A 27,860-nucleotide genomic window follows, 5' to 3' on the forward strand; every position below is an offset into this window, starting at 1 on the left:
TGCTTTGCTCGTTTGGGCCAGGACGATGACATAAGCGGGGGGTTGTCACCTGATGATGATGAGCGTATGGCTGACTGATAGGCTTACCATAGTTAACTGACTAGTGAACCACCGCTGGTTCTATACGTCAGCAACTTTTGCAACCAAGTCTCCATTACTACTTGTCGAATGAGTTGCCCGAAAGGTACTCGTTACCGCAAGGCCGCCACACGCGGTCCACCAATGGCAGACCCCGCCCCGTGCCAGCTGAGATGTAGCTAGGGCTAGCTCCAATCTACACACTCTCGGAGACATTGTCGGACACTTTCTATGTAATTGGCGAATAGTACCAGACAGTCCATGGATGATTGGGGGCGAGACATATAAAGAGTCCGCCCAAGACGACAACAGAAGACCTCTTCAACTCATCTTCTATGACCCTATCTAGAAACTATATTAACCTATTACGAATCCACCCCCAACTCAAGTTCCCTCTCACCAACAAACCGTCTCCATCTACCATGGCCGCTGAGCACCTCAAAACCCTATTCGAGTCTGACTCGTTCGTCTCCGGGTATAAAACCGGCGAGAGGATCACAGGCACATTCGCCAGGTCCCTCGTTGACCAAAGCCGGATCCTCACGGAGTCCAGTACCGCGCCCGACAGACCTCTCGTCGTTCTTGATAATGCATGCGGCACTGGCGTGGTTTCGAGCATCCTCCACCATGGGCTTGATGAGCAGGCCAGGAAGCAGTGGACCTTGACCTGTGGTGATATCTCCGAGCTGATGCTGAAGTATACACGCGCCAGAGCGGAGGAGGAGGGGTGGCTGAATGTCGAGGTGAAGAGTGTAGATGCGCAGGACACAGGTCTCCCGTCTGGGCAGTTTACGCATATGTTTACTGCGTTTGGTATGTCGGATATTCTTCTTCAGGAATTGGGACTGAATATCTTCTAGCGTTCATGGCACTCCCTCAGTCGCAGGCTGCTTTGGATGGTAAGTCCTTCCGTCCACACTTAGGACAAACAATACTCACATGCATATCCTGCCATCAGAGTCACTGAGAATTCTCCAACCGGGTGGAACTATCGCCTTCTCAACATGGATTGAGCGTAAGTCTTTACCTTCTACTACGTACTTATAGCTGACCAAACTTGCTAACAAACCCACCAGCCGGATGGGTCTCCGTCATGAACAATGCCATCGCAACAATGCCAGGCAATCTGCCCTTCCCCACAGCAAAAGAATTCCTCAGTACTATCGGCGACGGGCAGTGGGATTCCGTGCTGTGGATTGAATCCCAGCTCCAGCAGCGGGGATTCACAGACATAAACGTCAAGGCCGACACGGAGCACATCCCGCTGACCAACAAGGAGATGCTGGAGTCGACCATGATGATGTTTCCCGTGATCGCGCAGAATTTCTGGACGGCGGAACAGCGCGAGCAGCATCAAGCTAAGGTCCGGCCGGCACTGGCGCGGTATTTGGAAGAGCAGTATGGGGAGGATGGGGTTGTGCCGATGGATTGGACTGCTATTCTTTCTACGGCGCGGAAGGCATGCTGATTGACGGGAGCATTTGTTCTAAGTTCTATGTAGTGTTGGAGGAATCCATCCCACAAAGCAGTCGACTAGTATGATGAGATTCTAAAGTAAATGGATACCTAGAAACAGCCATCATGCCATCCGAACTCATTCAAGATGTTTCCTCCTGATTTCCACAGATTGACATGATTGACACCCACCCACCACATGTACTTCCCGATAAATCAAACACACCCCCTGTTCCTGGATGACCGACATCACAGAAACCAGGTTACCAAACGCCATTGCTGATCAATTAGTGTTTCGCCACCTTTTGCTCGAGCTTGAGAAATTCATGAAGCATGCGTGACGCCGACTGCACGGTTCACCCCTCTATTGGGATCCAACCGGTTGTCCAGGTCCTCGTATCGAAGAATGAATTCACGCTAGAAGGCCGATTAGAAAAGACACCAAACAAAAATTGACGAAGAGAACATACCCGGATCTTTTTCCAGCTGGCAGGATCCCAGAGCAGGTACACGCCGCGCTCGCTCACACCACGCTCAACATCCACCGGACCAGGATATGATTCATCACGAGTCAACCAGCACCGTTCAAGCTTGTGATACCGCCACTTGCGACCCATCAACTCCTCGGCGACCAGCTCCTGCATGATATCACGAGGCATGGTGTAGAAGATGTAGAAAAGCGTTTCGTCACTAAATCCCGGGATGCGCGACTGAAGAGGTTGGATATTCGCGACATTGTAACAAGATGGCACAGAGAAATCTTGCTCCAGAGGCACCGCGGACATGGACGACACAAACGGCGAGGCAAAGGAAGTATGGAGAGGTCTGCATGACACATTAGTTAAAGTCTGCCGACAACAAAGAGCGGAAACACTGACTCAGGCTGGTTCAAGTCCAAGCCCAACGTCATCAAATCCTGTCCCACGGCAAGACTGGCGACATCGGGACTCTCGCTGTGGATCATTCTCAACAGACCGGACAGTCCAAACCGGTCGAGCTCACTCATCTGCTCGAGCGGCGGCTGTTCGGCACTCTGTGACGCTGCACGGACCTGGGCCTCCTGCTGTGCATCGCTGGCCTGTCTCTGCTGTAATTGTTGCGGGTCGCTGAAGTTGCGTTGACCCGACATGAGAGTGCTGTCGTTCAAGTCCTGTGGTTTCTGTTAGTGCGGGGCGTATGCGACGATCGCCAGGGCAACTAACTTCTTTTTCTCCCAAGACTCCATTAGAACCTGGGTTGACCGGTGACCTCGACGATCCCAGAGCTAAAACGGAGTGGTCAGTAGGTTTCACTATTATTGGAGTCGTCCAAACTTACCGCCTCTCGCCCCTCCTGGTGACATGATGCGGCCCGACTCCTGTCCATTCAAAGGGGCAATGACATTGCGATTCTGCGACGATTGGGCCTGGTTCACGCCGGCGAAGGCTAGGCTAGAGTTGAAGCTTCCAAAGCCCGTATTTGGCATGAGAGAGCCCCGGCGGTCCGAGCCAATCTCCGCAGCAACATTGCGGCCCAGAGGAGGGAACTCATCAATGTTACCAGTCTGAGGTTGGCTGACCGGTCCGAGTTGGCTGCTGATGCCTTGGCCACCATTTCTAAAATCATCGAGTCGATTTGCGAACTGAGTTCCGGAGGGAAACATATCATCCTGGGGCTGTTGAGACGTTTGCGATGTGAGGTGCGAAGGGGTTTGGGATGCTCGAGAAGGGGGTTGCGACGACGGGGGAAGCTGCTGTCTCTGGACCGGTGTTTGTTGAGTAGCTCGCTGGTTGGCATTAGCCCACATCATCTGGCCGGGGGTCTGCGACTGTGATTGTTGTGATGCGTTGGAGAGAGATGGGAATTCCCTAGTAGCATGGAAATGATTAGCGTCTCGCCGTACACCACCAAATCGACGATGCCCGCTTACGAGAGATCAAGCGAAGTCGCTGGCTGGGAACCACCGAGACTTTGCGCAAAGCTTCCCATAGCTCCCATAGTGCGTTGCTGGTTGCCCTGTAGGCCGGAGGCTCCGCTCACGGGCAAGTTGAAATTCCAATTGGCAGCACCACCTGATTTCGCATATCAGCAATCCATCCACTTTCAGATCATTGTGTGTATGTGTGTAGTGTACCGAGTTTTCCGTTTGGTAGTCGCCCCGAGGCGAGGGTAGCATTCCGAGCCTGAGCTTGCTGTTGCTGCACGGGGAATCCAGACATGCCTCTCAGCGGCTGCGGACCTGGTGCTGGAACAGAAAGCGAGCGATGTCAGTATGGATCTTAATTTTGTCATATCAAAGCGCCCCCTGATCCTGTCCACGCCCCAGGAATGTTTCGACAGATCCTTGCTAGAATGTCTCGGTCGCAAAATGGAGAACCTGCACGAGACCTGCCATTGGAGTACCACAAGAGCAGAGCGCGATCCTGGAGATCTTGCTCATGCCGACCACAGTTGAAGGCTATGGATGACAAGAGAAGCAAATGTAGGAGCCCCTCAGGCCCTTCTCCGGTGGTGGAACAGGATCGGTGGAGGGTTCAGCAGCAGAAGCGAAAATGACACACCTGGTCTGTTCATGATTGGCACCTCCAGTAGGGCGCGGGCGAGACGCTCTCAGATTCTCTCTGAGAGTAGGCTGTTGACCAAACAAGAGGTCGAGGGAGGTTGAGTCGAAGGGAGGCTGTTCAAAGGGTGTCTTGAGACCTGATGCGGCGTTCCGCTGCTTGGAGGTGGAGAGAGTCGATTGGGCGATTAGACGCGCGGATGCTGTGGGTGCACAGGCCAATGTCGAGCACATCCGCAGGACTCGGCGCAGAACAAGGGAAGGATAGGAGAAGGGGGTGCCAGTGACTGAACTAGCAGAAAAAGAAACAGTGCAGAGGGTAGAGTTGCGAAGAGCAGTGGGAGAAAGAAAGCCAAATGATCAGAGCGAAACGATGGATCACTGGCTCTTCTGCCGCCGGTTCCAATCACATGATCATTCTGCCGCCTTCCCTGTTCTCTCTCGCAGGCAGAAAAAAGGGCTGTGGTCATTCACTCATTCATTCACTCCTTCCCCATCCACCATGCATCGGCAGTCTGTGGCCCGTCTAGCTGGCCATGGCCGCCTAGCTCTGGCAGAGTTGCCTCCACCCTACCTAGCACCATCGCTGCATTTCCCCTCGAGCCGGTCGGGCCAGTCCTCGAGCTTTTCGTCAACAGCCATTGCTGCACGCGACCTGAACAAAAACCGAGCCGTGTCAGCCATCCATCGGACTGGTCCCAGATACCCTCTGAGTGTGTCGAAATACCCATTGCCCAAGCCGGTGTCACCGGAAGACATGAAGCCCCGAGCCCCCAACCCGAACCACGGCCTCTGGGGCTTCTTCCCGCCCAACCACGAGGCATTGAGCGACCCAGAATACGATATGGATTTTGGTTCGTGTTGCCGATGATCTCTGCCGTGCACATCTAACGGATAATCGAACAGGTCGCCCGTGGGCCATCCAAGAACTCCGCGAGAAGTCCTGGGAGGACATCCATTGCCTGTGGTGGGTTTGTGTCAAGGAGCGCAATCGCATCGCCACGTCGAACTACGAGAGAGAGCGATTCAAGCCTGGATACGGTGCACACGAGTCCGAAGAGCGGGACAATGCGGTACGTTATGCCCGGACTCTTGCTCTTCGTCGTCTAGCTAACCGTTGTTGCTCTACTAGATCCGACGTACTATGGAAGCGATCAAGTATGTCCTACGTGAGCGGTGGTATGCCTATGAGGATGCGAAGCGGCTGTATGCCAAGGGCTATCGTCCGGAGAGCAGCATCGAGAGTGAGGAGTCCTTGTAGTTCTATCCCGGGCAGTGGTTTCACATGTACATTATACACCATCCATCTAGGATGACCCTATTTGGTCTCGTCAGGGGTTAGGACCAAAATTCGATCAAATATGATTCCATCATCGCATAAAAATAGGATAATGATCTGGTCACTGAGGTAACTGTCAGTGGAGTCCAATAGTCTAGTCCCGTTGACTTACCGCTTCGACGATCCGCGGGGGGCAACAGCTCTCCTGGAGTCTCGTCTCTCTTCTTCCCTCACTCCCTCATCCCCCTTTCACTCTACCTCTCGGTTTCCCATCGTTGGAATTTCCTTCCCCTATTATTCACCATGGATGAGATTGCTCCAGAGTACGATGTCGTGGTGCTCGGCACCGGTATGTTACTACCCCGCCATCCTGCACCGCCCGTCCTAACGATCGCTAGGCTTGACCGAGTGCGTGCTGTCTGGGTGAGTATCGCTGCATGTCTCCTGCTGGTGCAGCTCATATTGATTCTGGCTCAGTGTCCTGAGTGTGAAGGGCAACAAGGTCCTTCACATCGATCGCAATGACCACTATGGCGGGTGAGTGGGTAGCTTCACCCATCCCCGACTGCTGCTAACAATGAGCTTAGTGAGGCGGCTTCTGTCAACATTGAGACAGTATGATCACTGTGGCAACGTTTGTTCTACCCTGCTAATCTCTCTTGCAGCTGTTCAAGAAATATGGCAATGTCCGCCCCGGCGAGGAACCTTGGAAGAAATACGGGCGCGTCAACGACTGGAACATCGACCTGGTCCCGAAGCTGCTGATGGCCAACGGCGAGTTGACAAACATTCTGGTGTCTACCAACGTCACACAGTACCTTGAGTTCAAGCAGATTGCTGGCAGCTACGTCCAACAAGGCAAGGGCAACAAGACGACTGTGGCCAAGGTTCCCTCGGATGCTGGTGAGGCTCTGCGCTCGTCTCTGATGGGCTTGTTCGAGAAGCGCCGGGCCAAGAAGTTCCTGGAGTGGGTTGGCGAGTTCAAGGAGGACAACCCTGCCACTCACCAGGGTATGTAATCCGGGACCGCAACAATAATTAATGGCTGCGTACTAATGAACCCCCTCAGGCCTCAGTATCGGATCGTGCACGATGAAGGAGGTCTATGACAAGTTCGGTCTTGAGGATAACACTCGGGACTTCGTCGGTCACTCCATGGCCTTGTTCCCATCGGATGAATACATTACCACGCCCGGCATGGCCGTTGAGACCATCAACCGCATCCGCCTGTACGTCAACTCCATGGCGCGCTACGGCAAGTCGCCCTACATCTACCCTCTATACGGCCTGGGCGAGCTTCCGCAGGGCTTTGCCCGTCTGTCGGCCATCTACGGCGGCACTTACATGCTGAACACCCACGTCGACGAAGTACTCTACGACGACAGCGGCAAGGTCTCCGGCATCAAGGCCACCATGAAGGACCGTGATGAGGGGACCGATGCCATGAAGTTCGAGACGAAGACGAAGAAGATTATTTGCGATCCTTCTTACTTCCCCAGCAAGGTCAAGGTCACCGGGTACCTGCTGAAGGCGATTTGTATCCTAAAGCACCCCATTGACAAGACCGACGGCAGCGACTCGCTGCAGCTGATCATTCCTCAGTCCCAGGTTGGACGGAAGCACGGTAAGGACCAACATCTGATGATCCGATGATTCCGCTAATCATGGCTCTAGATATCTACATTGCGATGGTCTCGTCGGCCCACAATGTCTGCCCCAAGGGCTACTACATCGCCATTGTCTCCACCATCGCCGAGAATGACGCCAACCACCACATCGAGCTCGAGCCCGGCTTCGAGCGCCTGGGTGAGATTGAGGAGAAGTTCATGGGCCCCCCGATCCCGCTGTACGAGCCTCTCGAGAGCGGCGAGAAGGACAACATCTTCATCTCCAAGAGCTACGATGCGACGTCGCACTTTGAGACTACCACCGGTAAGTCTACTTCATAACTCATTGGGATTCTGCTAATTGTGTATGCGGTAGATGATGTGCGGGATATGTACCGTCGCGCGGCCGGCGAGGAGCTGGTGGTTGAAGGGCTCCGGGAAGACCAGCAGCTCGTTCAGGAGTAAAGAGAGCCATGTTCAATCGGATAATCTATTTGCTGTCTAGATGCTGGGTTGATATATTCCTCTTGGATATGTTTGATGCTCTTCTTGATGTTTCTTTTCCGCTCCTTAGCCTCGGACGCTGCCTGTCTGGCCCTTCCACACCAATGCCGTATACCTGCCCTGCTATTTCGTATCCGGATGGAGACGCCGCTTCTATCATAAATGAGTTTATATCAATTGGCACCTAAGATGGTATCACAAACAACAAGACAAAATAAACTTCTAACTATATACTCAAACTCTCCCATCTATTCATCCCACTCACTGTCCCATCTAAATCAAATCCTCTGGGTAACCTCCGGATCCGTATTCGCCTTCTCATGCTCCCCGACCACACAGACGTCCCCGGTATCAGCCTTCTGGATCTCCGCCCTTAGGAGCGCCAACCGCCGGCCGACATGAACAACCTCACAAACAAGTCGTACCTCCGTCCCCGTCGGCACGGGGCGCAGATACGTCACTTTGAGATTCCGGCTCACGCCACCGAGCGCGAACTTGCCCGGCTCCGAGACGCCTAGCAGGATTGTCGTCGAGAGCACATCGATCAGGGTCGCCGCGCAGCCGCCGTGTAGATTGCCCATGTAGTTGCTGAGCGAGGGAACGATGGTGAAGAGGAAGGAGACTTTGGGGGGCGGGCCGAGCGTGGCGGTTTCGAAGCGGAGGGAGCATTCTTGTGCGTTGAAGTCCCAGTGCTAATATGGCATGTGGTTAGTGAACTGGGCCGGTGGTGGGAGTGAGTGAGAGAGGGATGGAGAGACCGACCTCTTCGTTGTTCAGGCCCATCCGCCGGGTATACTCGAAGACCATCTCCTCGAACTCGTCCATCTGGCGCGACGGAGGGCTAATGCCGTTCTCGGACATGGTGCGTGGAGATGTGTATGTACTGCTATGCAGCGCTAAAGGGAGAAACAAAGTGCTGTCGTGAGTGAGTCGTGAGTGAAGCGCATATTCCGTTCGGAATTGGAGGCCAAGGGACCTCGGCTGATCTCGCGCCCACGGATACGCTGGGTTGCCGACGGGAGCATGTCGGTCCCAATGGTTCGATTCGTAAGAGTGGGTGTTCATTATTTCCATGATGATGGTGATTGTTATTGTACCTTTCAAAGAGTTCAAACTTGAACACTTTCAAGATGAGAAACAATAATAATTGCTCGCGTTAACGCGTTTTGGCCTGAGGCGACAAAATGCGCTCACTTGGCTTATCGGCGGACAAAACAATCGGAGCTCCTTGCACCCTTGTTGTGAAACTCCCACCCATCCAACTCCAACCATGAGAGACCCTCGTGCCTCAAAGCGGAGGAAGGTCTCCGAAGAGCCGTCCTCCGACGAAGATGGCGATATCAAAATGGAGGACGACCACCAGGACTTCTCGGCACCGTCGTCTCCCGACGCCGCAGAGGACGACGAAGACGAGGATTTCGCACCGGCTCCGAAACGAACGCCCCGGCGTCGATCGACTCGCGGTGGCAATGGGCTCGTGGAGGATGACTTGGACTTGGATACCGATGGTGCGACTCCTGGTAGGGCGGGAGGCGGCGCGCGGTCGACCGGACGGCAGCGCAAAACACACAAACAGCTGGAGGAGGAGGGCGTGACGACACCGAGTCGCAGAGCGGCTGCTACGCCGAGGAGCGCTCGCGCGGCTAGAAGTGCACAGCGGCTCAGGAATAGTCCAGAAGTGGACGAGGGTGACATGGATGAGGACTTTCAGCCAGCAGCTAAAGGGTCACTCGCCAGGACCAGGGCAAGAAGGAGTAGGGCGAGAGGCGGAGTCAACGGCGATGGCAACCGATCACCTTCTCCCAACGAATTCAACGATGGTCTCGATGACCTCGTTGCAATGCAGCTCCAGCAAGACTTGCAGCAAGACCAGCCGGATGCAATGGAACCAGTCGAGGCGGTTGAGCCGGTGCCTGAATATGCCACCAAGTTCCAGGCTCTGTGTCAGAATGGCCTCCACGATGAAGTACGCACGCTCACGAGCGTCATTCTTGATAAACTGTCGGGCAAACGACAAGTCCCAGTGCATGGCCTGGAAAGCGAGCACCAGAAAGTGCATCAATTGGTCGAGCAGACCGTCACTGCTGGCGAGGGTAACTCGATGTTGCTGCTTGGATCACGAGGATGCGGGAAGACCACGATTGTCGAGACGGCCCTCTCATCTTTGAGAAAGCAGCACGGCAACGATTTCCACGTCGTGCGTCTCAATGGCTTCTTGCACACGGATGACCGGCTGGCCTTGCGGGAGATGTGGCGCCAACTCGGTCGAGAGACCGACACCGAAGACGATGTGGCCAAGGTCAGTTCCTATGCCGACACGATGGCGACCCTGCTGGCTCTCCTATCACACCCCGAAGATATTTTCGGGCCCTCTGGAGAGGGAGGGGCTGTGACTGCCGCCAAGTCTGTGGTGATTATTCTGGATGAATTCGATTTATTCGTAACCCACCCACGGCAGACCCTGCTGTATAATCTGTTCGATATCGCCCAGGCCCGCAAAGCCCCGGTTGCTGTGCTCGGGCTGACCACCAAGGTGGATGTGACTGAGATGCTGGAGAAGCGAGTCAAAAGTCGTTTCAGCCATCGATATGTGTACATCCCGCTTCCCAGATCGTTCGAGACTTTCTCGGATATCTGTCTGGCAGGTCTAGACCTTGATGACAGTGAGTGTGAGCATATTGCCGAGTCGCGTGGATGGAAGACACTACTCGAAGGGTGGAAGGCATATCTCAAGGTTCGATTTGTTATTCTTTATCATCCCTCACTTGATGCTAACATCAAACGCAACAGGATCTATGGGAGGACAAGGACTTCCAAATGCATCTGAAACGGATCTTCTACCAAACCAAATCCGTCAAGGAGTTCTTCACCAGCGCCCTCCTTCCCATCAGCGACCTCCACCACAGCACCTACGCAGACGAATACAAGATCCCAACACCTCAAGCCTTTGCATCCGCGCCTCTATCATGTCCCGACCCAGCTCCACTCCCCTTCTCCGCATCCATCACAACCCAGTCCAGCCCCTCATCGCTCCCACTGGCCCTACTGCTAGCAGCAACCCGCCTATCAGCCCTCTTCGACCCAGGCCTAGAAGGAGCACAGAGTCTGGCACTTTCGTTTCCCGCCGCTTACGCGGAGTACGTGCGGTTGCTTACTACTGCCAAAGCCTCCGCTTCGGTGTCTGGCGCTGCTGCGACACCTGGTCGGGTCTGGGGGAGGGATGTAGCCCGGGAGGCGTGGGAGAAGCTCGTTCGGTGGGGTCTTGTCACACCGACTGGATCAGGGAATGGCACGGCAGATTCTCAGATGTTCCGAGTGGAAATCAGCTTTGAGGAAGTGGTTGAGATGGCGGGTAAGGGTGGTTCACTCGGTCAGTGGTGGCGAGATGGTTGATCTGTAGGAGTCTGTCTACTCCTGCAAGAGTGGGGATAGAGCCATGGCGTATTGTTGAACAGGAAGGGCTTAGGCTGTATTGCATTTGCATCTATAGAGCTGGATGTTGATACCTGATCATGTTCAATATCCACTTTCCAAGGTTGTATACCACCTCACTAAGACCTAGTATACTCCTAACCTCACCAGCGTGTAAATATTAAAAAACGATCTCATAGCACGATAAACACAACAATAATAACCCCAGCCAGCAAAGAACCGGTTGATGTGAAGATTCCGGGTTGATCTGTTGATCTTCTTTGATCTTGAATTGACACCTCAGGCCACAAGGCACACCGATCAACAGCACTAACTACATGTATAGCAACGTCTGCCGTCATCCTATCTGCCCAGTTTTCGCCCTATGTCCTTTTTAACACAGGTGATGTTGTCATCTTGGCCTTCACCCATCTTCAACACTTCATTATTCATCCATCCTCACTATGGAATCATCCAGTGCCAAGGGACTCGTCGCATTGCCCCAGGAAATCATCGAGGCCATCTTGGTCGAACTCGGTTCATCTAGTTTCCGGCCCATCAGTCATGTGTGTCGCAGTCTGCGTTCGATATGTCTACCGTTTCTGTACCGCTCAATAGTGCTTCGGGATCCCAACCAGGCAGAGGCGTTCCTCGCGACACTTTCTCAGTCACCGCATTCGATTCCTCTTCTTGTTCGGGAACTGCAAATCCATTACCACAATACACTTGATGAGAAAGACAACCCGACTACTTCTCCGGAGCACCTTGATCCCCTCATTATGAAGTTATCTAGCCTAGAATCGCTAGTGATCAAAAGCGACTTTTTTGATTATACAGCTGCGGAGAAAATTAGCCTACTACGCCAACCTGAATTGTTTCCCTCGCTTACTTCATGTAGGCGTCCTTACGCCGTTAATGGAAATACAGAATGCTAATTTCTTATTAGGTCATATTGGATTTGATCTCGGCCATTTTCAAACCTGGTACCTTTTTCCGTACGAGGAGCTGCTCTTCCATCCTAGCCTACAAAGTCTCACTTTCTCTGGAGCTGCGGTCCAGACGTCCTCACGGCAGCCCCAGACCCCTCGATCAACGCAACTTGAAGAACTACGTTTCCTGAACTGTGATCTCCATGCGTCTGAATTAGCAGATATGCTCCGGTTCCCCCGTGCGCTGAAACATTTCACCCTTAAAGGCCAGGGACCAGACCCAATCATCACCCCGCGCTTCAGCGAATCTGATCGCACGGAATATCTCGATGCTCTAAAGCCCCACGCCTTGTCACTTGAAAGCTTAGATCTAGATCTCGACCTTGACTGGGAAGATCCGTTGGATATGAGAGACTTTGTTGCTCTCAAGCGGCTGACCATAACACCAAGAATGGTGATAGGGGATGACACCGAAGAGGAAGAACTGAATGGGCGTACCAGGTTCACTCCCTGGAAAGAATTACTTCCGCAATCCCTCACGCATCTGACTTTTCGCAACGACGAAGCTGTTTTCCCTCTCGATGGTATCTACGACACCGTACGCGATGAGGATCTTCCAAATTTGACTTCTTTCACTTGTGAAATGCTTCGAGATGCGCCTGAGTATGGCGTTTCCTGCACTCCAGAGGAGCTCTTGAGTAAACAGTGCCACGATGGACCGTCCTTCTCACAGGCGTTTGGACAACTGGGGGTTCAGCTGTCCGTCGTCCAAGTTAACGATCCCGTGCCCATGGTGGAGAACGAGCATTGCCCATGCCCCTGTTGGACCTATCGACATCGATTTCGGAATGATGTACCGTGGTGATTCTAAATTTGGATAGATTTACCTGTTTACGTACCTACTAAATCAGACTTGAATACAAGATGCACGAAAACCAACACCGGAAGATTTTCTCCCACTCGCTCTCAAAGTAGAATTGAGCTCGCCCCTGAGCATCCGGATTGATCACTGAAGAGGCTGCTCAACCGGCCCCCAACGAGGAAGGCAAAGTACTACGTAGGCTCGGTAGTTGCTACTGTGTTACCTAAATAGAACATTTTTGTTCGGTAGTGGCCCCAAGAAAAGGCCCGAAGACCCAAAGGTCGAATGAGAGCCAAAACTCCTCTTTCGGCAGGGGTTCGATTGCTGCCCCCACGTCTCACCCAAGGTCTGCCCCATGTCGATCGACCTAATGAAAAGCCCCCAAGGGCCACGCAATGATCAAGCGGAGAATATAGACTGTGATCCCATGTCGATCTAGTGGCGTGGGAGCCTCATTGTTCCCTCCTCTCTTGGCCAGCAGTCACAGTAACTAATCGGTTTGCTAAAGTGGCTCTAGCGATTATTCGAGGCTTAACGAACGTCTCTGATTTCCAAAATAGATTTCCTTAGACATAAAACAGCTTTCACCTAGGTTTGAGAAATTCGTGGGGGTTTGTTGGTTGCCGTCCGCATATAATAACCGTGTTGAGCCCGCCGATCATGACGCGGATAAGGCTGCAACTGCGATGATTCTCTTCGCATAACTACCAAGGACCATTGATCTAGTCCTACTTAGGTATGAAATATGTATTTGGCCCCACCACTATTTGAGCTAGGTCTAATCAGGAACAATATTCATGTGTGCTCTCGTTATCAAAGGGAATTAATGCAGGTACTTCCGGGACAACCATGAGAACGTCATGGCGATCTGATTTAAGCGTAATGGTTGCTGAAGAACGGACAAACCTGGGATCAATAGACAAGATTCTTGTATGTGTTCGCACTCGGTCATTTGTGATATTTGCGTAGATACTTCTACGACCAGCAGCGAGTAAATGTGCAGCTCATTGCGAGGAATCCCTGACATATCTGAAACTATTCTGTGTTTGCCACAGAGACTGGTCCAAAGTCGCCCCAGGAGTATTTGATATAGCCAATTAATGAACATGCGACAGTATACGGGAGCCTTAGTGGCGGCATTTTGATGCATGACCAGGAACCTATATAATGCCCCAAGACTAGGTCTGGTCTTCCGTCCCATCCAACCGGACTTTTACATCTAAAGTCACGATGGTTGCTTCCAAGCAGACTTTGCTCCTGGCTTTCCAACTTCTGAGCATGGGGGTAGCCATTGCTACTGACTCTCCCCGGTGCTCGGCTGGTCCTTCCCTCGCAGGAGTACAGTCCTCGTGCCATGCCTCTACACGCAATAATGGCCAGGTCATAGAAGAGGTGACTTATACTTTCACACGTTCCGCCTCGTCTAGTAGGGGTAATCCCTCCACTTTCACTTCTAGACCTAGACAGTCAAGCAATAGTGTTACTGTCCCGAAGCCTGGGTCAAGCTCGACGGGTACTGAAACTTCGTCCAAACAATCTGGAACCTCGCCTGGGCAAAGTACGACTTCAAGCCGTTCAATTTCATTATCACAACCTTCAGGCCAAACTCCTAGCTCATCACAGCCTTCCAGCCACCCAGGAACCTCGACCGAGCCTGGTTATACGTCGGGCAGCCCGCGTCCACCATCATATAAACCTCATCCCTCCGGGTCTATTACAGCCAGCACACCTTACTATTCCTCCAAGCCACAGAAAACACACACGGCAATCTCCAGCGGCAGTGTCACTATTACGCCCGAGTACACATCGACCGACTACCCCGCTTATGCTAGTATCACTGGCACTATCACCACGACCACTACAGATGACTGGGGTCATCATGTTCCCCTCGTGGTTGGGCCTTCAGGAAGAGGCTGGAAATGTGTCACGTCTTGTGGAGGGCCTCCTGGAGGGGAAGGTGGTGGAGGAGGAGGGGGATCCGGTCCAATGATCCATCAAATACACCAGACCCATCGGAATCACCATCTGAGACCGCGTCAGAGAGTTCGAGCGAGTCTGCAAGCAGCGAGTCAACGAGTGAACCTACAAGCACCCCAACAAGCTCGTCCACAAGCTCGCCGACTAGCACAACGCGGTCTAGCTCTTCAAGTACCACTTCTTCTCGCAGCCTTACTAGCACTCCTTTGTCTACTTCGACAGGCTCAGGAGGCTGCTATAGACTCCCTCCCGCAACTGATGAGCCCGCACCAACATCTAGCGCATACATTAAGCGCAATATTGATGGTCATGATATGCTCTTTGGGCGTGGAGGCGAGCAACGCACGCCTATCAGAAAACTTGGAACCTGTTCGTTTGGTGCGGGCAATACAATCTACATTCCTAATTATCCTGGGCCCGCGTCAATCCAACAACAAATGGGGGATGCGCTGAAGGGCTTTTGGATTGTGCAAAAGGATGAGACCTCTTGCCATGCTCCTGAACTATCTCTGCTCACAGAAATGGATACATTACAGGACACGCCATATGACGATGACAAGGGCACGAAGTATTCTAGCCCAGGTGTACAGGCTGGTGCATATGTCACTGTTGAACACGTTTGTATGTTTTGCTTCATATTAGTGGACTCGGCAATAGCACATCTGCTAACAAAACATTGCCTTAATAGACGAAATACAGTTCCTGAAAAACTTCATGGTCCATCTTCTGGAAAGCGGCGCGATTGACTGCGACGACCTGAAGACAGCCCTCTTCAAAGAGGTCGAAGGCAGCAATATTGGGACAGAGCTATGGGGCAAAGTAAGTACTAAGGATTCTCTGAAAGGGACGAGAGCTTAACCCGAGTTTAGCTGCCAAGCGACAAAAACCTGAATTTCGAAGTTTTGGATAGCAAGGTTAATGATGCTAAAGGCGACGTATGTCTAAAACTATATTTCCTTCACAATTGGATGCTAACGTGCCTATGATAGATGTTTGACATGAACAAAAACGGAGGGATCAAGAACCCGAAACAGCTTGACATGAAAGTACAGCAATTAAACATGTTGGGCATGGCTTTCGACTTCCTGCAAGACTCTGATGTGCAAGAGAAGTTTAGAGACTCTAACTCAGGCATCTACGAGTACTTGCGGTATATGGACCGATGTGATCAACAACTACCTTCACCGCAAGGAGGATGGGCGTCGGCGTACTCAAGCTGGTTCCCCGAGTATCTTACATCGAAGGCCTCGGTTGCGTCCAACTCAATGAGCGCCAGATATGCCCAGGCGACTAAAATGGTGGAGAAATACAACGACAAAGACAAAGCTGCGAAATTGTCGCAGGGTCTGAAGATGTTCTCTATGCGCTACCCATCGCAATCGTGGAGTATGGACATTGATGCGATGGTGTCCTGGCCTGCCTATAACGTTGAGAAGCGCGGTTCAGCTTGTTCTCTTGACCCGAACCCTCAAGGCAGCAGCAGTAGCAGAGCTACTGCCACACCTTCTTCTCGCAACACACTCTCACCTCAACCCTCGCCCGGCAGCACACCTCTCTCGTCGCGACCTACCTCAACCCAGGTAGTCGTGTCGCAGGTAACTGTTAATCCAACATCTTACACATCTACAGTTGTTGTCACTCCTTCCCCAACACCCTGGGTTGAAGATATTCCATCCGTGTTCATCAATTCCATTCCGCCGAAAGTGAGCTCGGAACTCGCAGATGGCGACCCTGTGTATGGGAGCGAGAGTGGTATTGATGGTATGCTTACTTTAGCGGATGGCACTCTTGAATTTTCCTCATCTACTGAGGTGCCGATGATCAATCCTGCGTTTGACGGTGGCGCTTGATATAACTGTGTTTATAGAAAGCTTCTGTTTTTGAGTCTGTGTAGTTTTCCTTCCCCCCACCCGGGAGCAGTTGGCTATTGATTGTGATAAATTGGATAGAAATTGAGATAGGGTAGATCTACAATAAGAATGATTGCATCAGTTCATACTCAAAGGGCGCGAGGGATATCTGAGGAAAAATCTTCCATAATAAATTGGTCGTTGCTTTCGAGCAAGAGTGATATAGTTCTCATGGGTGATGCTGGCTATGGATCCTTAGGTGTCTAAAACTCTCATATCATGACCTATTAAGGTGTCCCAAAAGAAAACACGGCCTAGGAATTGCTACTTGCGTTAATACAACAGACATCTACCCATACGCTACAGGAAGAAAGACTCGGAGAAGATGCTCTCTGAATCCCAATTTCCATGAAAAAGTGAGGGTCACCTGTGGAAGGTACACAGAAAATGTATATATATATATATATATTTCTGCACCGTATCCATCACTATGTATTTCGGATCCAAAGAATTCCGGACCCAAACCCACAGCAGTGCATCCACCCATTTGCACACCTAAATCACGCCCTAAAACTGGCCATTCTCGGAAACAAACAGTACTGTACGTAAACCCCTCTCATTACCAAGGCATCCACAATTGATTGCAAATCGTCCTACCAAGATCCGTGACTAGGCCAAATGCAGGTAAGCATGCGACGCGCCATGTGTCTGAAGTGACATGTCTCGAAGCATGTTAATCATGCAAGGAGGCGCATGGTTGTGGGTAACCGGGGTACCATGCGACGAGTCTGCAGACCACGCGTGGTTTTGGAATAGACCAATCAATAATGTCTTCCCAAATCCGTTTATCCGGGTTTATTAGTGTGTGGCTTGCTGTATTGCTTTGCTGTGACTATGCGTTTTACACGATGCATACCTACAGTATACATGTTCTAGACACCTGTCGGCTGTCGGCTGTCTGCTTTGACTGGTCATGCAGAATGCACCCACACCCCAACTCCATCGACCTTCCCATCTGGTCGTAGGACAGCACCGAACGGGCCGTTGGCAATCCACCCAGTCTTTGCTGCAGGCTGCAGATCGGTATTCTGGGTTGTTGCACGGGTGGCCGGGCCCAGCCCTTACGGAAACGACCGAAAAAAAAAAAAGGAAAATAAAATAAAATAATAAAAAAACAAGGAAGCTGGTCGAGAACTGTATTTTGGGCCCTGCAAGGAATCTGTGCAACATGGCTGCAACAATGCAAGCGACCGTCGGCTCACACATACACACATACACAGACAGGGCCAAAATGAAGAAGAGGAATTTTGCAGATGGGCGGAGGTTGCCGAGGTGAATGGCGATGTACCCAACCCCGCTTGCGGTGATGCATTTTCGTCCCGTCCCACCCTAGCAAGGACAGGGTCGTGAAGTGTGTTGTTAAAAGGTCGACCTAAGCTAATTAATTGGTTGTTGTCAGTGGCGGATCATCACGCATACATACTATTCTACTGTCCATCGGACGATTGTGGTCTTCCGATTGAGAAGATCGCTGCCCATTTTTTGAATGTCAGATGGACGGAAACCGGATAAAAGGAGAAGAGCAAAAGCAGGGATCATCACTCTGAAGAAATGCCACGAGCGCGCTGTGATTCGGCCTCGCAGTGGCGATCACTGGCCGTCATCTCCGCCGTCGCCGTCCATGCAGTAGTTAACTTGCAGAAGCGAGTCGATCAGACAATCTACGAGCCGTGTTTGGATTGTTTGGAAAACATCATTCCCCCCCTCCCCCCCCCCCCCCATGACGCCATATTTGTCTTTTGCGGTGGAAAGTATCGACACTTGTAGTTAGTGGCGAAGACGTAGTGCATCTGCAGATGTTGGGCGACTGCACATCAACGGGGGTTTTCCGGGTTTCGCTAGGCATGGCAGAGAGAGAGACAAGCCTGGATGGATGTAAAAAGGATAAGAACTCTGCTTGATGGTGTGCAGCAGTGGGTGTCTACCATTATTGGGCAGTCTTACACAAAATTGTGATTATGCCGTGGTCCTTTTGGCCCGGGACAGGCACTCCTACAGGAGATGGCAGGCTTGCATATGATTTACATCCTTCAACCTTCACCCGGGGAAAGGATGATCGACTGATGCAAGTCATGATCGCAACCTCTGGCCCAATCGTTTCCTGCGATCGTCGACCTCATCTAGATACTAGCGAATCCTTTGGATGATGTTAGATGTACCTACTGATCCTCCATTGCGACACCTCCCAGGGGAACCCACGCGAAGTTGAATCCTTTCTTCAATACTTGCGGGCGAAAGGAATCGTGAACCATACTCCGTACATACGACCCGTCTTTCTCTTATTCGGGACTACTGCTAAATGACAGACCACCTTGTCCAAGTGAGTACCCTCCGATCCGATCGCACCTAGCTGTCACTTATCGAATAACAACAGTTAAGCACACAATAATCAAGAATTAGGGTTTGCACTCCGACAACTCCCGCCGAGCTTCGGTCGAATGATACCTTTTCCCAAGGTAGGGCTAAGTCAGGAACAAAGACGTAAAAAAAGGGGCAACACCGGGTTCCTCCGAATCCCAATAATTGGATTGTTCAACTATTCCCAATCGCTTCAGATATCCGGGAACCACAGATAGGCTCCAGGAGACGGACCCATGGCTCACCGTGGAGGCGGTGCTTCTTAGTGTCTTCCAGAAAAATTCTGTAATAGTGCTAGTGCGAATCCGAAATCTCGCCACACGGACTTCCCCCGTATTCTCTCATTTTTCTCCCACTTTGGAAACCCCTATTGGCACATCGGAATCATGCCACCCCCACGCTGATGCTCTGGAGCCCGCTCTGGCCGAAGTGGATCGCTGGTAATGGGTCAGGAGCTGTTCGGTTCAGATTGATCTGGGCTTTTTTTCCCGATCCCAGATCACGTTTACCAGAGTCTATGACGTGATTCACTCAGTATTATGTACTCAGCCCTCGCACGCCATGTCTCGTTCGAGCAGGTGGAGACACAGTGTTTTGTAAAATTGTATGTACGATTCGGCCCTAGAGTCATTGGCTCAGCACAAGCTGCGGCGATCGTCCGAAATACGATTCATGCGAGGCCTGAGAACTGGTCTAACCCCAACCGGGACAGCGCGCGGAGCCCTCTTTTTTTCTGGTGATTCACAAATTGGGGGCCGAAAATAGAAAGCAAAAATCTCCGACACGACATGAATAGCTAAACTCACGGCGAACGTGAAGATCCCGCGTTGTAGTTCTGGATTTGTCTACGCCATGCACCCAAACCGCAGTGCCGGATCGCAACAAACAGCGATCAAACATCCATTTTGGTACCCCTCAATTTTGTACAGTACATAAGCCTGCTATGCACTGCATTGAGGGGTCCCTCGCTGCAGGATGGCCATCCCTGTTCCTCCCCGACCCAGGAGGCAGCCACATGGCGGCAGACGCAGTGAGTGCCCGAGAAGGAATAGGCGATTGTCCTAGGGCATTCCACGTGGCAGAGAGGGGGCACAGAGATCGTGAGATGACTCGTGTCATGTTCTTCCCCGCACGCTGCTGTCCGGGGTCGGCGCTCTTTACTGTCGTAGTTTCAAGATGAGGGCGCTAACTAACTATGGCGACTTCACGAGTATTATTATTATTCCAACTGCAAATACGAGGGCCTCCCTCAAACCATCACCAGCGCTATCGGCATGCAAGGGGCGCCCAGGCCGTAATGGCCCTGGTTTACTTTTCTCATCACCAATCAGGGCTGCACCCCAGCGGACCGACAGTCCCTATGGCGCACCCCTGACCGAGTTTGACACCGCCGCCGTCGCGTGGCAATCAGGGATGGTGTGATGAGGATCAACACGAGGATCGACTGACTTCCACTACGTCTGTTGATGAAACCGTCTGACCGCAACTCTGCGCTCAGATGGAAAGATCCTCCGGCGTCTCTCGGGATTAACTATTTCCACCAGCCGTCTGATCTTAACTCTGTCCAGCTAGTAGCGGCTTCAAGCGACCCGCACGGCCCATGCTGAACTAGTCAACAATGTGGCTTAGAGTCTCGTAGTTGCGCTGCTAGTCGTCGTTAGGCCAGCCATTCATCCTGTCCGACCACTTTTATTTTGACACGGGCCCCCAATTATTGGAGGAAGGAGCCAGAGCCTCAGCGATCATTTATTGTCCGAGGGGGCCTGATCGGATGTGCTCGGACGGGTACAGGGCACTATTGGCCCCTGGTGGCCCCCCTTTTGCGTCCTTGCCGGTGTATGTACGGCGGACAGATGGACGGTCGGTACTGTTTACAGCCTAACTCCATAGGGTACCGTGATGTACTCAGTGATCCACGCACCCACCCCTGTCCAATCCACGTGGCAAGGGGATCGGCAGGATACATCGATTGGATGTATCACGAAGTTCGCCTCTAGAAAGCTGCTAGCGAAAGCCTTACCGAACGATTGGGAGGCGAAGGCTCGATGAGCCCAAGACTGCCTCGTTGCGACACCGCTGACGTATGAGGCCGGAATGAACCATTGTTGGGTGCCTGATCCTGGCGCGGGCACCGACCCCTGAGAGGCGACGAGTAGGCGCCAGCGGTATCAGAGTTACCGCCATCCAGGTTTGAGGGAAAACATCAAACAAAGGATGAAACAAACAGGTTGTCGGCGCGAAGGAACAAGCGAGATTGTACAGACGCTAAGCCCACGTGGGCGTGGAACCGTCCAAAGAAGGCGTGGAAGGCTAGCTGAATCACCTAGGGAATCCGAGGGGGACTAGGTACTGCCTACTCCGGACTAGCCGATCAGAATTACGTCTCGGACTGGTCGGGCTGCATTGGGACTCCTTTCCCCAAATGGCACTAGTGTCCAGTGGCGACCCACGATAAGGTTGGTGTTTGAGCCAACACGGGGAGGCTGAGAAGGATTCCCACGTGGTGTGCGCTCGGGGGGCTTTTCCTGAAATCACCATGGGAAGAGCGACGATCTCTGCAGCCAGGTTCCCTGGGTCGGATGTGTTCAATGATTTCACCACACTCGGTATTGGTATTACCGCTCCACCTCACTTGGGATTTTTATTCAGAGGAGAGAGTAGTGGTCGTGTCGCAAGAGGAATGGAATGATCGAAGGCAAGAAAAGAATGAGTAGAATGTAGTCGGACTGCCCGTCCACGCTGCCGTCGTTCGCGTGGCCAGTGGGTCAAAGACACTGCAGATTTTCCTCCTTCTGCCTCCCGCCGTAACTACACTTCGGTTTCATCGTGTTGTTGCCCTCAAAACAAAAAGAAACCATTTCCCCCTTTTTCCCGCTCCCCTTGTTTCCTTCCTTCCTTCCACTCCATAATTATTTGTGCCCCCTTCTTTGTCCCCGATCGGCGCAATCCCCGTCCTTCCCTGCCTTCCCTTCCCTTCCCTTTCCAATGCCAACCATATCTTCCGGGAACCACTGCCGAGAAGATTCTCTCCCTCTCCCTCCACTCCTGCCGGACCCTTTCTCTCCTACTCACACTTCCACCCTCACCCGCACCCCCTCGTCTTCCTCTTCCGTCATCATTTCTCCGACGAGTACCACCACCACCTGCTCCTCACGCCCTCGTCCCTCCTTTGCCGCCTTGGCCCGTGGGAAACCCTCCAGCACTTTCGCCAGTTTCTCGGCCTCACAGAAGCCTCCACTGCCAGTGACCCCACCACTGTCCGCCAAAAGCCCCAGCAGTGATCAGTTGTCCTTTGATACTTCGCGTGCCTCCTCCCCGGCGCCAGCGGAACAGTACCCTGGGCGTCGCCAGACCCTCTCGCGCCTTCCGACACCTCCCCAGGACAGCCGTCCAGCCCAGCCGGCTCTACCCTCCAAAATGCATCAAACCTCATCCCGCTTGTTGCGCATGACCGAAGATGACCGTCCTTTCACCAAGGTACGTTGCGATCGCATGGACGGGGGGACATTGGACACTGACAAAGTCTAGGATTTCATGGACCTCTTCTCCACCCTCATGGTCAGCTTGAAGTTGGATTCACACCGTGTTCGTTTTACCCGATATGACCACACTTTCACCTCAGAAGAGGCCATCAACAACCTGGGCTCGCTCAAGTTCTCCCAATCCAACCGAATGCCCGATCCCAAGGACCCGTCTCGCATTGTCACCACCACCACGACCACCACTTTCTCCATGGCCAAGGAAATGGCCCGCTCCGTTTGCCAACGCTTCCTTGATGCCCGGTTCATCGAGACCGTGGATGGCAAGCTGACCATGGTCTTCCCGCTCAAGGGCGCCCTGTTCCAGCTCACGCCCAAGGGTATCAACATCCTGCAGCGTTTCTGCCAGCGCAATGGTATCACTGCGCGCCACGTCATGTCAGTCCTGGAGTCACCACGCAACACGATGCAGTTGGTTACCCTGGAGCGCGATGTCGAGACCGACAAGCTGTCACCTGATCGCGCCACGATGGAGGTGATCTTCCGCCGCTTCGCCGGCCAGGATGGTCCCAACATCAAGAGCAGCATTTCGACCTCGGACTCGGATTCGCTGACCGATTACGTCAACGGTATGGTGGGTGTGAAGATGGCGCGCGAACGGAAGCTGCAGGATGGCAAGATCTACACCAACACGTTTATCGGCAAGGCTGCGGTGGATTGGCTGATGGATTGCTCAACCACCATCGATCGCCGGGAAACGTGCCTGATTGCCGAACTCTTTGTCAAGTACGGCTTGATCACAATGATTCAGGATGACAAGTCATTCCCCGATTCCGGGAATGCTGTTTTCCAGCCCTCTAAATACTCGGTCTACGGCATCACCGAACGTGGCCAGCGCGTGTGCGGGTGGATTGCTCGTGACAAGAGCCGCGATACCAACAGTGGCTACGACAACCGAGGAATCCCGCGCGACTCGAACAACTCCCGTCTGACGCATATCCTCCAAGACCCGGCTCTTCGCCTTCTTTTCCGGGAATTTCTCCGCTACTCGCTGTGTGAGGAGAATCTGTCTTTCTATATCGACGTGTCGGAGTTCACGGCCAACTACCACAAGGCGGAGAAGATTGGTACATTCAACAAGGTGGACTCGGTCCGAGAAACCCTAGCCGCAGCCTATGGCTTGTACAACGCTTTCCTGGCCCCTGGGTCGCCTTGCGAGTTGAACATCGACCATGCTTTGCGCAACAGCCTGGCTGGTCGTATGACCAAGGCCGTGGGAGATGACGAGTCGATGTTCAAGAGTCTCCAGGAGGTCGTGAATCTGTTCGAGCTTGCCCAGAACTCGGTCTTCAAGTTGATGGCTAGCGTAAGTCTTTTTTTCTTCTTCCCAATTATATGGTGCTCACTAACTTTCTTCTTCAGGACTCTGTACCGAAGTTTATGCGCGATCCCAAGTACGCCGTTGTCCTCCAGGAACACGACGTGGATATCTCCTCTGCTCGCTCATACTCGCCCACTCAGGGCCTCCCGGAGCGTACCATGAGCCGGTCGGCCCGGGCGTGACGCGTCCCCCGTGGTCAGCGTTGACATTCTGGACAAACCGGCCTCGCCCCACGGCACTGTATCATCGTCTCCCAGCACACCTTTTGGGCCAGTCGAGATCCACTGTTCCGGTGATCCGCCCTCACCTCCGTCACGACCGACACGACACGCTGCCTGTCGAACAAGCACCGACGGCTTACCATACTCTTACTACCCACCCGTCACGAGATCGATACATCCTCGGCTCGCTCCCCTGACGAAAGACATTACGATCGATGGCTCATGTTATAGAGAAGGCCGGAACCTGGGAAACATCTTGTAATATTTGGAACGACGTTTTCTCTCCCTTTCTTCAACCCGCATACGTTGGAAGCTCCTATTCACGGAGGAAGAAAGATTTGACTAAAAAGACGAAAACAAAACATCAACACATCCAAGACTGGAGGATTATCTTTCTTTTGGATCTCTCTACTACCGAGCATCGGAAACGGCGTTTTCTTTTTATTTCGCGTTGTGTTTGGTGTTCTCAACACTGTTTGTTCGTCTGCATTGCCTGCCTTATCTGAGCTTTGATTTGAGCACCTTTTTGCCTTTTCATACCACTTTCTATTCCATTTCCATTTCCATCTCCTTTGTCTCATTTGCATCTCATTCTTTATCATTTTCCTTCAGCACAGCGTGTGAGTTCTGGCTTCTTTTTGTTTCTAGCTCGGTTCCGTGTGGAATTAATTGCAATGAACATGACTCAATTCTCAATTCTTATTGGGTTTGGCTTGTAGCAAGTTTCCTGGTGCTGTGGTGCTTACGAGCTAAGTGCCTTGGGTATTCTCCGGTTCGGTATATATGTTTGCAACATGCATGTCATAGTCACTAGTTGCTTGTTTATACAGTTAAGTAGAATAAAGTTAAACCGTCGGGAAGCATATGTGCAAGGTGTAAATAGAGTTGAAATTGATAGATAGACTGCATCAGGACCTACACATACAGTACGTGGCGTAACGTCTATTATACACACCTACTAATCTACAACCCTAGGACAATTGCTGTGTCTTAAAACTTTGTTTCGCTGCTTAAATTTCTGCAGTTTTCCCACATGAAGTCAATAAAGTCCATTTTAATTTTCATTGTACAGAATAAAATCTTCTATCGGAAGCGAAGCAGAGTAGAATAGAAGAAGCCCTGGGGAGGTAAGAAGAGTTCACACAGCAAGACAACGCCAGAACCCACGCCTTGAAATATAACATGTCGTAAATCGAGAATTGGGGGGAGAAAGGGAAACAGATGCAAGATTGGGCAAAAAAAAAAAAAAAAAAAAGAAGCTCATTTCGGTCCCCATCCATGCAGCTTCATGCTCTCCTCAATAGTCGACCAGATGCCCTCGACAATCTCATGGTCTCTCCAGCGGCCAGGACCATGCGGCCCGCCCTTCTCATCCCAGCGGTCAACGGAGAAGCTCTTCACGCCACGACCCCATCCCTTGACTTGGCTGGGGACTTCCTCGCCGGCCCAGCCGATATAGACACCAGTCGCGTGCTTGAAAAGATCCGGGGGCGAAGTCCACTTGTAGGACTTGAACTGCCAAGTCTGGCCGGTGGTAAACACAGCGACAAGCCGGTTCCAGTACTCGGGTCGGAAATTGGCGGGGCTGTCGGCGACGATGAACCGCGTGGGCTTGCGGGGCTTGCCGGCGGAGGAACCGATTGCGGCGCCTGCTGAGGCGGATGGGTCGGCCATGATGCGCAGGGGGCGGTTGATGTAGAGGAAGTTGGGGGCGTCGGTCATGCTTAGGGTTGGGTGGTCGGGCGGCACGAAGACGCCGTCTTGGAGGAAGGATTTGATGTTTGACATGCGGATTAGGGAGGAGGCAGATGGGGAGAGGAGGATGATTGGGTCGGGTCGCGAAGACGAGCCGGACTTGCGAGATGACGAGGTCATGGACAGGCCTGCGGACGGCGCGGGCACGACTTGGTTCTTGCTGCCTGGTTTGGCGCCGGCCTGCCCGGCCCGATTGCGGTTGCGATCCAGGAAGATTTCCGCGCTCTTGCGGACGTGTGAGAAGTCCTGCTTGGTTGTTAGATTGTATGTGGGTGTGGTTATGGCCTGGAAACAAAACTCACCGTCGGCTTGATGCCCCGTAGCACCGTATTACGATCCCCCGTCTTCCGTTCTCCATTGTAGATCTCCTGCAACCGAGGATCGATAGGCTTCTGCGCACGACCAGCCTGAGCTCCGGCCTGTGCGGCCGGCGCACCGCTGGGCACCGAAGAAATGCCCCCAGTTGCGCCGGAGGCAATACCAGCCGAAGCGTCCGCCTGCGCAGCACCAGCAACGGCAGCGGCAGCCTCAGCGGCAGCGGCAGCACCCTCGAGAGGCTTGATGTACTCGCTCTCATCAGAGGCGCCCTCTAGCCAGGTGATGAGATCGAGACGCTCGACGAAAACCAGGTTCTGCACCACCTCCTCCTTGCCCGGCTCCTGGCCCTCCTTCTTCTTGAGTTCTTCGTTCAGCTCCTGCGCCGAGGCAATGTAGTCCGGAATGGCGACATCTTTCTTCTGCCACGCGAAAAAGATGCTGCGCAGGTCGACGGCCGAGTCGGTGGATGCGGATACGAAGCGCGTCGCTGTGTTTAATGCGATCACCTGTGGAATTGGCTGGGAGAAGTACAGATGAGTCGCCTCGGCCAGATTGTCGGTAGCTGGCTGGTCGCTGAGCTCGGACGAGGTCGTCGGCGTGGGAAGGCTGCCGGCTGCGATGGCGCGGCGGAGCGAGAGGAGGGGATCCTGGGACGCAGCATCGGAAGCCATCGTGGAGATGAGAATGGACGATGGCCCTGAAGCAGAGGCTGCAATGAAGGTGGTTGGGAGGGTGCAGCTTCTGCTGTTGAGGGTTGCGCGAATGACACCTTTTGGCGGATCGCAGTGAATGAAGCGGCAGGTTAGATCACGTGGTTAGTTTTCGATCTATACGGCATTCACTTCTTTGACTACCGGATGTCGTTGGTCTGGGTGAGTTTCATGTGATACTGCTGCTATTTACTATTCCTCACATTTCAGCTTAATATATCTCACGGACCAGCTGTAGTGCTGCATAACCCCGCCTCAAACGACCAGACGCACCCCAGTGCTGATATACCGCCACATCCAGCTCCACGCACCAAGAAATGCCGTGATGCCCGTGAAGAGAATGAGAGTTCCATACTCAGTGCCAAATCCAGTATCGCCATGGCCATGACCACCAGTAAGAGAACCCTTTTGGATCAGCGCCGTGCTCAGTGGCCCACTGATGACATTCCCAATGCCCCGGCCCCCGGCCAGAAGGCCAAACACCAAACCTGTCTCCAGGGATGGTGAAGAGTCACGCTTGATCTGAGTGATGACACCAGACCATGTAGAGCTAAACCCGCCGGCAAAAAAGCCATAACAAATGGAGAACGTGATTAGGAGGCCCATCGCTGTTTGCGAAGAGCCGGGCTCCTCAGACCCTGCCATGCCCCAGAAGAGTATCACAGACAGTGCCGAGCCCACAGATGACAAAAGCATAATGTTTGTTACAGAGAAACGATCGCAGAGCATTCCCACTGCAATCCCGCCGACAACGGACGTCGCGTTGAAAAGGGAAACGAGCAATGTGCCAGTCGTCTGGGACAGACCGACGGTAGTGGTGGAGTATGAGGGGAGAAATGTCGAGGGTAGGAAGTATCCGAAGCTCTGGATGACATTCCCTGCTTGCAACATCCAGAAAGTGGTCAGTTTCAAGAAGCTAAGGTCCAGGGGACGGGCGGACGCAGATGTTGACACTGGAATCCGCGGCTTCATGAATGGCAAAGCCATAAGTGAAGTCACCAACTAGATGGAATGTCAGCTTGATGATACTGCATTGTCAAGTATCATCCTACCGCGGTGACAGTCCATGCCCTCAGCGTAGTTCTCG

The 27,860-nt window shown here is 52.7% G+C and overlaps 11 protein-coding genes across 11 annotated transcripts; 7 read left to right on the forward strand and 4 right to left on the reverse strand.

The window, feature by feature from the left end:
- Positions 1–500: 500 nt before the first annotated feature.
- Positions 501–1,546, forward strand: gtmA (gliotoxin thiomethyltransferase; the record flags this gene model as incomplete). Its single annotated transcript, XM_057202401.1, has 4 exons — positions 501–891; positions 939–977; positions 1,037–1,093; positions 1,155–1,546. 4 exons carry the CDS (start codon positions 501–503, stop codon positions 1,544–1,546), a joined length of 879 nt encoding a protein of 292 aa, XP_057047685.1.
- Positions 1,547–1,857: 311 nt separating this feature from the next.
- Positions 1,858–3,731, reverse strand: N7474_010992 (transcriptional regulator variant 3; the record flags this gene model as incomplete). Its single annotated transcript, XM_057202402.1, has 7 exons — positions 1,858–1,950; positions 2,004–2,358; positions 2,412–2,683; positions 2,736–2,797; positions 2,851–3,380; positions 3,443–3,584; positions 3,647–3,731. The coding sequence occupies 7 exons, from the start codon at positions 3,729–3,731 to the stop codon at positions 1,858–1,860; spliced, it is 1,539 nt and encodes a 512-aa protein (XP_057047686.1).
- Positions 3,732–4,574: 843 nt separating this feature from the next.
- mrpl4 (mitochondrial 54S ribosomal protein uL29m) lies at positions 4,575–5,333 on the forward strand (the record flags this gene model as incomplete). The annotated part of the gene is made up of 3 exons (XM_057202403.1): positions 4,575–4,926; positions 4,979–5,145; positions 5,205–5,333. The coding sequence occupies 3 exons, from the start codon at positions 4,575–4,577 to the stop codon at positions 5,331–5,333; spliced, it is 648 nt and encodes a 215-aa protein (XP_057047687.1).
- A 321-nt stretch (positions 5,334–5,654) lies between these two features.
- On the forward strand, positions 5,655–7,423 carry N7474_010994 (secretory pathway gdp dissociation inhibitor; the record flags this gene model as incomplete). Its single annotated transcript, XM_057202404.1, has 8 exons — positions 5,655–5,700; positions 5,750–5,774; positions 5,829–5,888; positions 5,939–5,966; positions 6,017–6,362; positions 6,421–6,975; positions 7,026–7,283; positions 7,335–7,423. The coding sequence occupies 8 exons, from the start codon at positions 5,655–5,657 to the stop codon at positions 7,421–7,423; spliced, it is 1,407 nt and encodes a 468-aa protein (XP_057047688.1).
- Positions 7,424–7,740: 317 nt separating this feature from the next.
- On the reverse strand, positions 7,741–8,323 carry N7474_010995 (PaaI family thioesterase; the record flags this gene model as incomplete). The annotated part of the gene is made up of 2 exons (XM_057202405.1): positions 7,741–8,154; positions 8,225–8,323. The coding sequence occupies 2 exons, from the start codon at positions 8,321–8,323 to the stop codon at positions 7,741–7,743; spliced, it is 513 nt and encodes a 170-aa protein (XP_057047689.1).
- Positions 8,324–8,732: 409 nt separating this feature from the next.
- Positions 8,733–10,855, forward strand: N7474_010996 (origin recognition complex subunit 4; the record flags this gene model as incomplete). Its single annotated transcript, XM_057202406.1, has 2 exons — positions 8,733–10,196; positions 10,253–10,855. The coding sequence occupies 2 exons, from the start codon at positions 8,733–8,735 to the stop codon at positions 10,853–10,855; spliced, it is 2,067 nt and encodes a 688-aa protein (XP_057047690.1).
- Positions 10,856–11,337: 482 nt separating this feature from the next.
- On the forward strand, positions 11,338–12,667 carry N7474_010997 (F-box protein; the record flags this gene model as incomplete). The annotated part of the gene is made up of 2 exons (XM_057202407.1): positions 11,338–11,767; positions 11,820–12,667. The coding sequence occupies 2 exons, from the start codon at positions 11,338–11,340 to the stop codon at positions 12,665–12,667; spliced, it is 1,278 nt and encodes a 425-aa protein (XP_057047691.1).
- A 2,411-nt stretch (positions 12,668–15,078) lies between these two features.
- Positions 15,079–16,491, forward strand: N7474_010998 (uncharacterized protein; the record flags this gene model as incomplete). The annotated part of the gene is made up of 4 exons (XM_057202408.1): positions 15,079–15,262; positions 15,330–15,460; positions 15,511–15,576; positions 15,631–16,491. 4 exons carry the CDS (start codon positions 15,079–15,081, stop codon positions 16,489–16,491), a joined length of 1,242 nt encoding a protein of 413 aa, XP_057047692.1.
- Positions 16,492–21,894: 5,403 nt separating this feature from the next.
- flbA (developmental regulator FlbA) lies at positions 21,895–23,951 on the forward strand (the record flags this gene model as incomplete). The annotated part of the gene is made up of 3 exons (XM_057202409.1): positions 21,895–22,386; positions 22,438–23,754; positions 23,811–23,951. 3 exons carry the CDS (start codon positions 21,895–21,897, stop codon positions 23,949–23,951), a joined length of 1,950 nt encoding a protein of 649 aa, XP_057047693.1.
- Positions 23,952–25,250: 1,299 nt separating this feature from the next.
- Positions 25,251–26,734, reverse strand: N7474_011000 (RNA polymerase II accessory factor CDC73 family protein; the record flags this gene model as incomplete). The annotated part of the gene is made up of 2 exons (XM_057202410.1): positions 25,251–25,991; positions 26,048–26,734. 2 exons carry the CDS (start codon positions 26,732–26,734, stop codon positions 25,251–25,253), a joined length of 1,428 nt encoding a protein of 475 aa, XP_057047694.1.
- A 294-nt stretch (positions 26,735–27,028) lies between these two features.
- On the reverse strand, positions 27,029–27,745 carry N7474_011001 (putative MFS monocarboxylate transporter; the record flags this gene model as incomplete). Its single annotated transcript, XM_057202411.1, has 1 exon — positions 27,029–27,745. One exon carries the CDS (start codon positions 27,743–27,745, stop codon positions 27,029–27,031), a length of 717 nt encoding a protein of 238 aa, XP_057047695.1.
- Between the last annotated feature and the right edge of the window lie 115 nt (positions 27,746–27,860).

This window comes from Penicillium riverlandense (assembly GCF_028828495.1).
Source record: "Penicillium riverlandense strain IBT 135883 chromosome Unknown utg000011l_segment0_segment0, whole genome shotgun sequence".
Taxonomy (NCBI): Eukaryota; Fungi; Ascomycota; class Eurotiomycetes; order Eurotiales; family Aspergillaceae; genus Penicillium; species Penicillium riverlandense.